At 51.5% G+C, this 15,113-nt stretch overlaps 1 protein-coding gene across 1 annotated transcript in view; it reads right to left on the bottom strand.

Moving 5' to 3' along the window:
- Positions 1–358: 358 nt before the first annotated feature.
- The window catches only part of pitpnb (phosphatidylinositol transfer protein, beta), a 31,545-nt gene continuing 16,790 nt past the window's right edge, over positions 359–15,113 (bottom strand). Inside the window, exons 8-12 of the mRNA XM_079257051.1 lie at positions 11,220–11,297; positions 11,036–11,140; positions 10,736–10,858; positions 10,564–10,650; positions 359–2,475 (exon numbers count right to left, since the gene is read on the bottom strand). Coding sequence (XP_079113177.1) covers positions 10,603–10,650; positions 10,736–10,858; positions 11,036–11,140; positions 11,220–11,297 — 354 coding nt within the window. The 3' untranslated portion in view covers positions 359–2,475; positions 10,564–10,602. The remainder of the gene's footprint in view (positions 2,476–10,563; positions 10,651–10,735; positions 10,859–11,035; positions 11,141–11,219; positions 11,298–15,113) is intronic.

Below are 15,113 nucleotides of genomic sequence, written 5' to 3'. Positions count from 1 at the left end.
ATGACTGTAATGGACTGGCAAACTGTCCAGGTGTACCTGGGATAGGTCATAGTTCCCCCCCCTGACCCTTAAAGCTGGGGTAGGTAATCTTGAGAAGCTAGCGAGATGTGAGAGTGGTGTTCTGTCTTGGCTCCTCTCCCTCTGGTTTTGCTCCTCCGCCAAGGTGGTTTATGTTTTTACGACGTTTATCTGTTTGTGTTCAAGATTACGCCAAAAGTTATGGATGGATTTTAATTAAATTTTCGTGAGTTGTTGGAAATGTGAAAAGGAAGAACAGGTTTAATTCTGGCTGAATTTAACAATCTGAATGTTCATTTTCATCCTGAAGACATGAAAAAATAAACAGCAAGCCTCTTATTTGTTGAAATTTATTAGATATTCTGTTATGTTCCATTGTCTAGACCTTCTGTCACAGCCTGGAAGCCATGAAAAAGAAAAAAAGGAACTCATTTATTACATTCACTACTAATTCCCCTGAATGTTGCTGCATCAGAAAGAGAAAAGTGAATACACGTGAACCTTTGTCAAAAAAAAAAAAAAAAAAACAACATAAAAGAGAAACAGTAGATTCTGCAAGTGCTTGTTCATGATTACAATAAGAAAAACCGTATTCTGGACTCCATCTGTTCCCTAAGCGTCCCCGCAGTCACACACTGGTAATGCTACAGACATCACACAGCTAGCTGTAAGGCGCCGGCGCCCCCGTCCTCATCACACTCGCTCGGGCTTTTCACTCCTCGTCTGGCCGTCCGAGGTCGAGCTGAAGCGAGTCTGATGGAGGGAGGAACCCTCGCTCTGATTTCCCTTCTTGTCCGCTGCAGTTTGAGAGCTTCACTCAAACAGAGCGAGTCGAGGAGAGGAAGGAAAACGTAAAAAAGAAAGAAAAGCATGCAAATCCCTCGTGTTCTGGTGGAATCGTGGCTCCATGTCATGCTGCACAGGTGTGAAACATGCTGTGCTTCCGGAAGGTCCTGACACATCTGTCTCACACATTCATAAGCATGGATGAGGTACAGTTATCTCCACCCGCCCCGACAACACCCCCCTCACAGTTCCAGCACATGATGCTTGTAGCTGTGAGCATCCCAGTCAAGTATGCGTGTATGTACAGTTTGTCTATTATAAAGCATCGTTACAGTCTCATTACGAAGCCTAAGAACTCTGCACCTGGTAGGGGGACGTTGTTACCTGCAGCCCCCGAAGCATCTGCCAAAAGCCCCAAAATAAAGAGGGTCAGCAGGACAAAAGCCGTTTCATCCGGGACTGAAAACGGTCCAGAGAAGCTCCGGCTGCCCTCAGAGCTTCTCTGTAAAGATGAAAAGCTGGAAAAATAGACTGTACAGAGAAAGAAAAGAAAGTCCCAGAAAGCTGGCGAACCACAACAAACACGGCGGATCTGCCTGGACCCATTTCTGTCGCTTAGTCAGGATATAAAAACCTACTTCTGATTCATGCACACAGCAACGCACAGACTCTCATCCTCATTTGTTTTAGTTTCGCTGTTTTGGGAGGCCGCGGCGGTCCTCCGGTTAAAGCCCTAGCCGAGAAGAAGAAGGCCATGCAGCGACAGCATGAGGCAAAAGTTCACCAGGCTGCAGTTGAAGCGATCCGTCTCGGTCCTACGAGGGACCGTCCTGAAAGAGTGAAGGCAGTTTAACACACACACACACACACACACACACACACACACACACACACACACACACACACACACACACACACACACACACACACACACGCAACACGCGGACAGAGGTGAACTGTGCAGACTCTCCAGGAGGACGCTCACCGGCGGTGCAGCGACGTGCACATGCAGTGAGGAGCTGCTGTTAACATGCGCGCTCAGACGGAGCCGACCATGTTTACATTATGGGCATGTGACGGGGGAACAGGGACATGAAACCATCATGCAGGAGCAACTTCCAAACAAAGAAGAGCCAGCGGGGCGACCTGGGAGGGGTCTACACAGCAACATGGGGGACGTACGTACAGACGGTTATGATACAAAGGAGAAGTTCTCCTCAGAGCCATAAATTTCCTGGTGTGGAACCGGAGAAGCTAAAAAAACAACATTCTAATTTAAAAGGCATGACTTTCTGAGTGGTTTACACACCCGAATAAAAACAAAGCTGTTGGAATAATCAACTAACAATTACATCATCAGGCAAGTTACTTCCTGTGCAAAGAGTTTTGTTTTTCTTTTTATAATGTTTGCAAAACCACATTTTTCCTTTAGGTGTCTGAGCGAACAGGAGGCGTGTGATCGGGGTTGGATCTGTACAATACTGGTGACCAATCGTTTCAAACCCCCCCAATGAATCATGTGAGACGGGAAGAGAAGAGGCGAGGTGGAGGCCGCTTCCTCGGCGTGGTGGTGGGCGTGTCTCTGATGACATCATCATGACAGGGTTTGGTTGTTTTGCCTCATTGCTCGTGAGCAGCACTGGTGCCTCGAATCGGACCGGTTTTACGCAGCTGGAGGAAAGAAAAACGGTTTTAGTTCGGGAATAAAGACGGACGATCAAACGGGACGTCTGCAGGTTCGACTCATTATTTCACTTCGTTTTTTAGGCCAAATGACATTTTAATAAAGATTTTTATTCAAATATTGATGTAAAACCGGCCAGAAAAACACTCGTTTCATAAAACTCAAATATAAATCTGTCGTTTCTACACAAACAGCTCTCCAGGTCCTTCAAGGACTTTCCAAAACTCTTTACAGGTTCCTGCTTTTCTGTTCTGGGGAGGATCCGTCCCTCCATCGGACCCGTAGAGGTCCTGGTTCTGGGGAGGATCCGTCCCTACTTCAGACCCATAGAGGTCCTGGTTCTGGGGAGGATCCGTCCCTACTTCAGACCCGTAGAGGTCCTGGTTCTGGGGAGGATCCGTCCCTCCATCAGACCCGTAGAGGTCCTGGTTCTGGGGAGGATCCGTCCCTACTTCAGACCCATAGAGGTCCTGGTTCTGGGGAGGATCCGTCCCTCCGTCAGACCCGTAGAGGTCCTGGTTCTGGGGAGGATCCGTCCCTCCATCGGACCCGTAGAGGTCCTGGTTCTGGGGAGGATCCGTCCCTCCATCGGACCCGTAGAGGTCCTGGTTCTGGAGAGGATCCGTCCCTCCGTCAGACCCGTAGAGGTCCTGGTTCTGGAGAGGATCCGTCCCTCCGTCAGACCCGTAGAGGTCCTGGTTCTGGAGAGGATCCGTCCCTCCGTCAGACCCGTAGAGGTCCTGGTTCTGGAGAGGACCCGTCCCTACTTCAGACCCGTAGAGGTCCTGGTTCTGGGGAGGATCCGTCCCTCCATCGGACCTGTAGAGGTCCTGGTTCTGTGGAGGATCCGTCCCTCCATCAGACCCGTAGAGGTCCTGGTTCTGGAGAGGATCCGTCCCTCCGTCAGACCCGTAGAGGTCCTGGTTCTGGGGAGTATCCGTCCCTCCGTCAGACCCGTAGAGGTCCTGGTTCTGGAGAGGATCCGTCCCTCCGTCAGACCCATAGAGGTCCTGGTTCTGGGGAGGATCCGTCCCTCCATCGGACCCGTAGAGGTCCTGGTTCTGGAGAGGACCCGTCCCTCCATCGGACCCGTAGAGGTCCTGGTTCTGGGGAGGATCCGTCCCTCCGTCAGACCCGTAGAGGTCCTGGTTCTGGAGAGGATCCGTCCCTCCGTCAGACCCATAGAGGTCCTGGTTCTGGGGAGGATCCGTCCCTCCATCGGACCCGTAGAGGTCTTGGTTCTGGAGAGGACCCGTCCCTCCATCGGACCCGTAGAGGTCCTGGTTCTGGGGAGGATCCGTCCCTCCGTCAGACCCGTAGAGGTCCTGGTTCTGGAGAGGATCCGTCCCTCCGTCAGACCCGTAGAGGTCCTGGTTCTGGGGAGGATCCGTCCCTCCATCGGACCCATAGAGGTCCTGGTTCTGGAGAGGACCCGTCCCTCCATCGGACCCGTTGAGGTCCTGGTTCTGGGGAGGATCCGTCCCTCCGTCAGACCCGTAGAGGTCCTGGTTCTGGAGAGGATCCGTCCCTCTGTCAGACCCGTAGAGGTCCTGGTTCTGGAGAGGATCCGTCCCTCCGTCAGACCCGTAGAGGTCCTGGTTCTGGAGAGGATCCGTCCCTCCGTCAGACCCGTAGAGGTCCTGGTTCTGGGGAGGATCCGTCCCTCCGTCAGACCCGTAGAGGTCCTGGTTCTGGGGAGGATCCGTCCCTCCGTCTGACCCGTAGAGGTCCTGGTTCTGGGGAGGATCCGTCCCTACTTCAGACCCGTAGAGGTCCTGGTTCTGGGGAGGATCCGTCCCTCCGTCAGACCCGTAGAGGTCCTGGTTCTGGAGAGGATCCGTCCCTCCGTCAGACCCGTAGAGGTCCTGGTTCTGGGGAGGATCCGTCCCTACTTCAGACCCGTAGAGGTCCTGGTTCTGGAGAGGATCCGTCCCTCCGTCAGACCCGTAGAGGTCCTGGTTCTGGGGAGGATCCGTCCCTACTTCAGACCCGTAGAGGTCCTGGTTCTGGGGAGGATCCGTCCCTACTTCAGACCCGTAGAGGTCCTGGTTCTGGAGAGGATCCGTCCCTCCGTCAGACCCGTAGAGGTCCTGGTTCTGGGGAGGATCCGTCCCTCCGTCAGACCCGTAGAGGTCCTGGTTCTGGGGAGGATCCATCCCCCCATCAGACCCGTAGAGGTCCTGGTTTTGGGTCGATCCGTCCCTCCGTCAGACCCGTAGAGGTCCTGGTTCTGGGGAGGATCCGTCCCTCCGTCAGACCCGTAGAGGTCCTGGTTCTGGGGAGGATCCGTCCCTCCGTCAGACCCGTAGAGGTCCTGGTTCTGGGGAGGATCCATCCCTCCGTCAGACCCGTAGAGGTCCTGGTTCTGGGGAGGATCCGTCCCTCCGTCTGACCCGTAGAGGTCCTGGTTCTGGAGAGGATCCGTCCCTACTTCAGACCCGTAGAGGTCCTGGTTCTGGGGAGGATCCGTCCCTCCGTCTGACCCGTAGAGGTCCTGGTTCTGGGGAGGATCCGTCCCTCCGTCAGACCCGTAGAGGTCCTGGTTCTGGGGAGGATCCGTCCCTCCGTCAGACCCGTAGAGGTCCTGGTTCTGGAGAGGATCCGTCCCTCCGTCTGACCCGTAGAGGTCCTGGTTCTGGAGAGGATCCGTCCCTCCGTCAGACCCGTAGAGGTCCTGGTTCTGGAGAGGATCCGTCCCTCCGTCTGACCCGTAGAGGTCCTGGTTCTGGGGAGGATCCGTCCCTCCGTCAGACCCGTAGAGGTCCTGGTTCTGGAGAGGATCCGTCCCCCCATCAGACCCGTAGAGGTCCTGGTTCTGGGGAGGATCCGTCCCTCCGTCTGACCCGTAGAGGTCCTGGTTCTGGAGAGGATCCGTCCCTCCGTCAGACCCGTAGAGGTCCTGGTTCTGGAGAGGATCCGTCCCTACTTCAGACCCGTAGAGGTCCTGGTTCTGGGGAGGATCCGTCCCTCCGTCAGACCCGTAGAGGTCCTGGTTCTGGGGAGGATCCGTCCCTCCGTCTGACCCGTAGAGGTCCTGGTTCTGGGGAGGATCCGTCCCTCCGTCTGACCCGTAGAGGTCCTGGTTCTGGGGAGGATCCGTCCCCCCATCAGACCCGTAGAGGTCCTGGTTCTGGGGAGGATCCGTCCCCCCATCAGACCCGTAGAGGTCCTGGTTCTGGGGAGGATCCGTCCCTCCGTCAGACCCGTAGAGGTCCTGGTTCTGGGGAGGATCCGTCCCTCCGTCTGACCCGTAGAGGTCCTGGTTCTGGGGAGGATCCGTCCCTCCGTCAGACCCGTAGAGGTCCTGGTTCTGGGGAGGATCCGTCCCTCCAACAGACCCATAGAGGTCCTCGTTCTGGGGAGGATCCGTCCCTCCGTCTGACCCGTAGAGGTCCTGGTTCTGGAGAGGATCCGTCCCTACTTCAGACCCATAGAGGTCCTGGTTCTGGAGAGGATCCGTCCCTCCATCAGACCCGTAGAGGTCCTGGTTCTGGGGAGGATCCGTCCCTCCATCAGACCCGTAGAGGTCCTGGTTCTGGAGAGGATCCGTCCCTACTTCAGACCCGTAGAGGTCCTGGTTCTGGGGAGGATCCGTCCCTCCATCAGACCCGTAGAGGTCCTGGTTCTGGGGAGGATCCGTCCCTCCATCAGACCCGTAGAGGTCCTGGTTCTGGGGAGGATCCGTCCCTCCATCAGACCCGTAGAGGTCCTGGTTCTGGAGAGGATCCGTCCCTCCGTCAGACCCGTAGAGGTCCTGGTTCTGGGGAGGATCCGTCCCTCCGTCTGACCCGTAGAGGTCCTGGTTCTGGGGAGGATCCGTCCCTCCAACAGACCCATAGAGGTCCTGGTTCTGGGGAGGATCCGTCCCTCTGTCTGACCCGTAGAGGTCCTGGTTCTGGAGAGGATCCGTCCCTACTTCAGACCCATAGAGGTCCTGGTTCTGGAGAGGATCCGTCCCTCCATCAGACCCGTAGAGGTCCTGGTTCTGGGGAGGATCCGTCCCTCCATCAGACCCGTAGAGGTCCTGGTTCTGGGGAGGATCCGTCCCTCCATCAGACCCGTAGAGGTCCTGGTTCTGGGGAGGATCCGTCCCTCCGTCTGACCCGTAGAGGTCCTGGTTCTGGGGAGGATCCGTCCCTCCGTCTGACCCGTAGAGGTCCTGGTTCTGGGGAGGATCCGTCCCTCCGTCAGACCCGTAGAGGTCCTGGTTCTGGGGAGGATCCGTCCCTCCAACAGACCCATAGAGGTCCTCGTTCTGGGGAGGATCCGTCCCTCCGTCTGACCCGTAGAGGTCCTGGTTCTGGAGAGGATCCGTCCCTACTTCAGACCCATAGAGGTCCTGGTTCTGGAGAGGATCCGTCCCTCCATCAGACCCGTAGAGGTCCTGGTTCTGGGGAGGATCCGTCCCTCCATCAGACCCGTAGAGGTCCTGGTTCTGGAGAGGATCCGTCCCTCCATCAGACCCGTAGAGGTCCTGGTTCTGGAGAGGATCCATCCCTACTTCAGACCCGTAGAGGTCCTGGTTCTGGGGAGGATCCGTCCCTCCGTCTGACCCGTAGAGGTCCTGGTTCTGGGGAGGATCCGTCCCTCCAACAGACCCATAGAGGTCCTGGTTCTGGGGAGGATCCGTCCCTCTGTCTGACCCGTAGAGGTCCTGGTTCTGGAGAGGATCCGTCCCTACTTCAGACCCATAGAGGTCCTGGTTCTGGAGAGGATCCGTCCCTCCATCAGACCCGTAGAGGTCCTGGTTCTGGGGAGGATCCGTCCCTCCATCAGACCCGTAGAGGTCCTGGTTCTGGGGAGGATCCGTCCCTCCATCAGACCCGTAGAGGTCCTGGTTCTGGAGAGGATCCGTCCCTCCATCAGACCCGTAGAGGTCCTGGTTCTGGAGAGGATCCGTCCCTACTTCAGACCCGTAGAGGTCCTGGTTCTGGAGAGGATCCGTCCCTCCATCAGACCCGTAGAGGTCCTGGTTCTGGGGAGGATCCGTCCCTCCATCAGACCCGTAGAGGTCCTGGTTCTGGAGAGGATCCGTCCCTCCATCAGACCCGTAGAGGTCCTGGTTCTGGAGAGGACCCGTCCCTCCATCAGACCCGTAGAGGTCCTGGTTCTGGAGAGGACCCGTCCCTACTTCAGACCTGTTTCCACTGATCAGACAAAACAGTCTAAAGATCCGGTTTAGACCGGTTCTTTGTGAGTTTGGATCCGGTTAGTGCCGAACTCGATGCACTCGGACCTCCAGCAGGACGATCATTTTGTGGGAATACTTCAATTCAAGGCTCTGATTCAGAGTTTAGGGACTGAAAATGTTTGAAAAGTCCGTCAGAAAACTGGAGAACTGTTTATTCGCTTTGCTTTCCTACATCCAAACAGCTCGTGAGGCGACGCAGCGCGCCCGACCCCCGAGCTGCCGCCACGCCGGACACGTTAAAGTTACAGAAACGAGGCTGGATTTCTGTCAGCTCGGTTCTCACCACCTGAAGCCAGATTCTGAAGACCTGCAGACGTCCTGTTCAGAGCTGAAACTGCGACACGAAGACAAGAGAAGATTCAGTCGGACAATCTGGAGGAGAGCAGTGAGGAGGAGGAGGAGGAGGAGGTGATGAGGAGCATGCAGGAGAAAACAGTCCGCTCTACACCTGCAGATCTCGTCTTTAGGAGCAGAAACAGGAAGGTTCAACCGGACATTTCCTGCCTTTGTGTGGAAATAAAACCTCGTCCAAATAGGAATGTTTCTGTTTCCTGGACCACGTCTGTGAAGAGTTGTACATTTATTTCTACATCTGACGGGTTAGCTGAAAGGAAACCGCCATGACGGTAGGTCATCTCGAAACTACAGCTGCTGGTGAGGGACAAACGGCAGCAACGTGGAATAAGAAGTGTTTTCCCTGCGAGTTGGCGCCGGTTGCTAGAGAAGATCAGCGGGAGGCTTTCTGACCCGACAAGATGGAAAACCAGGAGCCGCTTTCACCATCGCAAACGAGGAGAGAGGAACTAAACAGGTAGTGCGACCGGATCAATACAGCGCTCGTCTTCGCCAGCTGGAATCAGCTAAAGAAGGACGACGACTTTAAAGGTAGAGTATGTAAGATTTTCAATATTTAAAAATAAATTAACTTAAAAAAATAACTAGAATCATAAATAGATCGGTTTTTTTTTAAAACATGTAGGTTCCAGTCTGTCCATATTTGATGTTATTAAATCACAAGTTTAATTAATGACAAAGACCCTTCTTAAATGTTTTCCTACCAGTAAAAAAAAAAAAAAAAAGGGGCTTTTTGTCATTTCTCATTAATTAAACTTGTAATGTAATAACGCATCAAATATGGACAGACTGGAACCTACATGTTCAAAAAAACTTTCTCATTATGATTGTAGTTATTTTATTAGTTAATTTTTTTTTTTTTTAAAATATTGAAAATCTTCCATACTCCACCTTTAAGGCTTTCTACTCAACCAGGAAGTCACCTGAATTAGCCCCAAGCTAACGGCCCTCACTGGGTTTTGTTAATGTTGGCCGTTAGCATGACAGCAGATCCTGCTGTGACAGCCGCCTCGTGGCTGCAGCAGCGCACATTTACGTGCTTTCAGTAGCCGTCAAAGTCGCTGTAAACGCCGGCTTTTTGTGGCAGTGAATGCAGCGTATGAAGTCGTCTGAGTGGCTTTTAGTCCGACTTTACGACCACTGTGAAGGCTACAGGACCGTACAGCTCCACCAGAGGACAGCCGGATGTAACCGGACTAATGACCCGATCTGCAGAGTTTAAACCAGGAACCTCGCCACCTGAGCGAACGTAAAGTACGACATGACACGGTTTCACGTTGTTGAGACTGTTTGATCCACGGCAGCTACCGTTGTTTATACAGGTGCTAGAAAAGGCGAAGTGCTAGAACGCCATATAGACAGGAGAGATTCCCACAGACTGTCCCTTTAAACACAAACCAGTTAAAATACCAGCAGATTTTACCACAGCTACCAGTCAGAACTTATCCAGAGGTTGTAAACTCTGCTCCTCGAGGCCTGCATTTCTCCAGGTTTTAGATATTTTTCTGCTTAAACACTCAAAGCTGCTGCTGAAGCAGGAAACATCTAAAAACCTGCAGGACTGCAGCCCTCAGAGACCAGAGTCTAAACCACCTGAACGAATCCTGAAATCACAAGAGCCATCAGGGTTCGTCATCGGGTCAGAAGATCCTCCACCAGAGAACTCATGGTTTTTACGACTGCATTATGTTTATATTTCAGATGTAACAACAACCTTTATGAGGGCTGTGAGGATGTGCTTTGGTCCCGATTCGATTCAGATTTTTTTGTGTTCCAATTCTATTTAAATTGTGATTTTTACATTTCTCCAACATTGCTGATTTTTGTAGATTTGTGGTTGTAGATCTTTTGTAGATAGAAGAAAGAAAAAAAAAAAGGTATAAAACTTTTTTTTTGCTCGTCATTTTTCTTCATTTTAATGAGGAAAAAAACAACACAGTATCCAGACCATCATTCTGCTGCTATAATGCTCAAGAAGACAAGTAAAAAGATCAATAAAAATTATTTTAAAAAATTACTAAATTTTCTCGTGCATTAATATCATTTTATGGGGGAAAAAAAATTTTTTTTAATAAAAAAAAAAAAAGCATTTTAAAATTGTTTAAAAAAAAAAATAAAAAAAAAAATCCAGATTTCTGATTTTTCAATTCGATTTTCCCAACCCTCATGTTTATATTTCAGATGTAACAAACAATCTTTAATACTGTTTAAGTTGTTTTTTTCTCCTAATAACATTTAGTCTGGTTCAGATTTGGGCATGAAACATGAGCGCAGTCGTGCGTGATCGCGTTGTGGCAGCTGAGAGCAGAACATTTCCATATTTTTGCTCCTAAATCAAAACTCTGAGCGTTGTTATGAGTTATTATTCTGGCTGGTCCACAGCTGAAGAACAGAGATGGAAATGCAGGAAGTGAAAAAGCAGGAATGATGAGTGCATGAGTCTGAAAACAAAGACCGTTACGACGGAAGGCTGGAGGTTGATGTGGAGGATGACCCATGCAGCGCCACCACCTCCTGTGCAGGAACTTACTCAGCCTGCCTCTAGTGTCTGACCTACAGCGACGGGCCTCTACTCGTCTGTCGCAGAGGTGCCTCGCACGTCACCTTTCTGACGCATCTGATGTGAAATTCAGCAGTGAATCAGGTTAAATCCAGTCTGGTTTAAGTCACACGTCGCCTCCAGAAACACATGAGCTCATTACCTCCTCGAGCTCTTTCTGAGTCTCCTCTTCCATCCGCCTGATGTCCTCCATGGTCAAGCCCACCCATTTGTCGATCCAGCAGAAGAGCTGACGGTGGAAGTTGGTGAAAATACGCTTCTCTTGCTGCAGAAAAAAGGCCAGAAATGACATTTAGAAGCAAAGTCCAAACCCAGGAGCTGTGGGCTCGTCGCCCTCTGCTGGTCAGAGGGGAAACTACACCGACACGCTCTTATCATCACAACAACGGACGATCGAGTCATCGGAGTGGGAGAAAATCATCTAGATTTTAGAGGATGTTACCCTGTGGATGAAGTTCTCCACTTTGGTCTGCAGACCCCACCACCGGAACTTGACTGTGACCAGTTTGTACGCACACATGTAGGGACAGTCCGTCTTCAGCTCGTTCTGCACAACGAGACAGAGAGAGGTGGAAACATTAATTCCAGGCGTAAAAAGGTGAAAGATGATGGCGGTGGCGCCCTACCTTCCATTCAGGGCCCAGCGGTCCTCTGCCGGTCTTGGCGGAGTGGAAGAGAGCAGGATCTTCTTCTGGCTTGTAGTCCTGAAAAGCAGAAACTGAATAAAAACCTGAGCTGGATCGGCACCGTTTGCTGGAAATGATGCGTTTATGTCTGCAGGAACAGAGTTCATTGGTTCACACGGATCAGAAGCACCTCTGGCGGATGATGGCCCTCCAATAGGACGAGCTCTGACTGAACGCTGACCAATCAGAAGCGGCGTGACTGTATTTTACTGCACAAGCCGAGCGCGCGGCCTGCTGTGCCGTTTTAATCCAGCAGCTCTGCTGTGAAGGGGAGGCCGGCACCCAGAGCAGATGGACGTGCAGATTTAGCCTCGGCCTCAGTGCTGATCCACTTAAGTCCTTATGGTGGAGGAGCAGGTGTAGGAGAGGCGGGGCCGAGGTGACCACCTCAGTGCTCTCACCTGAACCGTCACGACCACAGACGCCTAAAACCGTCTTTTTCTGGACTCTGGGAATTTTACTCTTCTAGAATTTTACTTTTCTTAACCTTTTAATCTTCAGTGTCCCATCAAGTCGCAGTCGGTCGATCTGCACTGTATGGTGACAAAAATGTTTCCACAGAAATGACTTCATACCTGCTCCAAACACTCCTTTAACCATTTAAATACCTGTTGTTTTCGCGATTATTCGTTTAAAGAACAAAACTTTTTTTTTCCAGATAATAAATCTCCATAATGGAATACTTGGTGGAGATTTTTTAGTGAATATGTCAAAGGAAAGCATTGAAAATAAATTGCTTGCTGTTACGTTTTCATGCAGCGTCCGAGGTCAGAAACGTTCACGCATAAAAAAAGAAACTGCGAGAAAATCTTTATCTTTTCATCACTTAAAACACTTTCAGACCCGCTCAACTTTCCGCTACATCTATATCACATTCCTCCTCCATGACGAGCTTAATCGGCAACACGGCGGGGGTCCATGTCTAACTCTCACACGTCTTACTTTGGACAGTAGAGGACATGGTAGGTTGGACAGCTACTTGGACGCTGTAGTGCTACAGGCTGTGTCTTTTGCTACAGGCTGTGTCAATTGCTACAGGCTGTCTATGGCTACAGGCTGTGTCTATGGCTACAGGCTGTGTCTATGGCTACAGGCTGTGTCTATGGCTACAGGCTGTGTCTATGGCTACAGGCTGTGTCTATGGCTACAGGCTGTGTCTATGGCTACAGGCTGTGTCTATGGCTACAGGCTGTGTCTATGGCTACAGGCTGTGTCTATGGCTACAGGTTGTGTCTATGGCTACAGGCTGTGTCTTTTGCTACAGGCTGTGTCTTTTGCTACAGGCTGTGTCAATGGCTACAGGCTGTGTCTATGGCTACAGGCTGTGTCTATGGCTACAGGCTGTGTCTTTTGCCACAGGCTGTGTCTTTTGCCACAGGCTGTGTCTTTTGCCACAGGCTGTGTCTTTTGCCACAGGCTGTGTCTTTTGCCACAGGCTGTGTCTTTTGCCACAGGCTGTGTCTTTTGCCACAGGCTGTGTCTTTTGCCACAGGCTGTGTCTTTTGCCACAGGCTGTGTCTTTTGCCACAGGCTGTGTCTTTTGCCACAGGCTGTGTCTTTTGCCACAGGCTGTGTCTTTTGCTACAGGCTGTGTCTTTTGCTATAGGTTGTGTCTTTTGCTATAGGTTGTGTCTATGGCTACAGGCTGTGTCTATGGCTACAGGCTGTGTCTATGGCTACAGGTTGTGTCAATGGCTACAGGCTGTGTCTATGGCTACAGGCTGTGTCTATGGCTACAGGTTGTGTCTATGGCTACAGGCTGTGTCAATGGCTACAGGCTGTGTCAATGGCTACAGGCTGTGTCTATGGCTACAGGCTGTGTCTATGGCTACAGGCTGTGTCTATTGCTACAGGCTGTGTCTATTGCTACAGGCTGTGTCTATTGCTACAGGCTGTGTCTATTGCCACAGGCTGTGTCTTTTGCCACAGGCTGTGTCTTTTGCCACAGGCTGTGTCTTTTGCCACAGGCTGTGTCTTTTGCCACAGGCTGTGTCTTTTGCCACAGGCTGTGTCTATGGCTACAGGCTGTGTCTATGGCTACAGGCTGTGTCAATGGCTACAGGCTGTGTCTATGGCTACAGGCTGTGTCTATGGCTACAGGCTGTGTCTATGGCTACAGGTTGTGTCAATGGCTACAGGCTGTGTCTATGGCTACAGGCTGTGTCTATGGCTACAGGCTGTGTCTATGGCTACAGGCTGTGTCTATGGCTACAGGTTGTGTCTATGGCTACAGGCTGTGTCAATGGCTACAGGCTGTGTCAATGGCTACAGGCTGTGTCAATGGCTACAGGCTGTGTCTATGGCTACAGGCTGTGCCTATTGCTACAGGTTGTGTCTTTTGCTACAGGCTGTGTCTTTTGCTACAGGCTGTGTCTATGGCTACAGGTTGTGTCAATGGCTACAGGCTGTCTATGGCTACAGGCTGTGTCAATTGCTACAGGCTGTGTCAATTGCTACAGGCTGTGTCAATTGCTACAGGCTGTGTCAATTGCTACAGGCTGTGTCTATGGCTACAGGCTGTGTCTATGGCTACAGGTTGTGTCTTTTGCTACAGGTTGTGTCTTTTGCTACAGGTTGTGTCTTTTGCTACAGGTTGTGTCTTTTGCTACAGGCTGTGTCTTTTGCTACAGGCTGTGTCTTTTGCTACAGGCTGTGTCTTTTGCCACAGGCTGTGTCTTTTGCCACAGGCTGTGTCTTTTGCCACAGGCTGTGTCTTTTGCCACAGGCTGTGTCTTTTGCCACAGGCTGTGTCTTTTGCTACAGGCTGTGTCTATTGCTACAGGCTGTGTCTTTTGCTACAGGCTGTGTCTTTTGCTACAGGCTGTGTCTTTGGCTACAGGCTGTGTCTATGGCTACAGGCTGTGTCTATGGCTACAGGCTGTGTCTATGGCTACAGGCTGTGTCTATGGCTACAGGCTGTGTCTATGGCTACAGGCTGTGTCTATGGCTACAGGTTGTGTCAATGGCTACAGGCTGTGTAAATGGCTACAGGCTGTGTAAATGGCTACAGGCTGTGTCAATTGCTACAGGCTGTGTCAATTGCTACAGGCTGTGTCAATTGCTACAGGCTGTGTCAATTGCTACAGGCTGTGTCAATGGCTACAGGCTGTGTCAATGGCTACAGGCTGTGTCAATGGCTACAGGCTGTGTCAATGGCTACAGGCTGTGTCAATGGCTACAGGCTGTGTCAATGGCTACAGGTTGTGTCAATGGCTACAGGTTGTGTCAATGGCTACAGGCTGTGTCTATGGCTACAGGCTGTGTCTATGGCTACAGGTTGTGTCAATGGCTACAGGTTGTGTCAATGGCTACAGGCTGTGTCAATGGCTACAGGCTGTATCTATGGCTACAGGCTGTGTCTATGGCTACAGGCTGTGTCTATTGCTACAGGCTGTGTCTATTGCTACAGGCTGTGTCTATTGCTACAGGCTGTGTCTATTGCTACAGGCTGTGTCTTTTGCTACAGGCTGTGTCTTTTGCCACAGGCTGTGTCTTTTGCCACAGGCTGTGTCTTTTGCCACAGGCTGTGTCTTTTGCCACAGGCTGTGTCTTTTGCCACAGGCTGTGTCTATGGCTACAGGCTGTGTCAATTGCTACAGGCTGTGTCAATTGCTACAGGTTGTGTCTATTGCTACAGGTTGTGTCTATTGCTACAGGTTGTGTCTATGGCTACAGGCTGTGTCTATGGCTACAGGCTGTGTCTATGGCTACAGGTTGTGTCAATTGCTACAGGCTGTCTATGGCTACAGGCTGTGTCAATTGCTACAGGCTGTGTCTATGGCTACAGGCTGTGTCTATGGCTACAGGCTGTGTCTATGGCTACAGGCTGTGTCT

Source organism: Telmatherina bonti (assembly GCF_933228915.1).
Source record: "Telmatherina bonti genome assembly, chromosome: 17".
In the NCBI taxonomy this organism is placed as follows: Eukaryota; Metazoa; Chordata; class Actinopteri; order Atheriniformes; family Telmatherinidae; genus Telmatherina; species Telmatherina bonti.
This window is presented reverse-complemented; position numbering and strand designations above follow the sequence as displayed.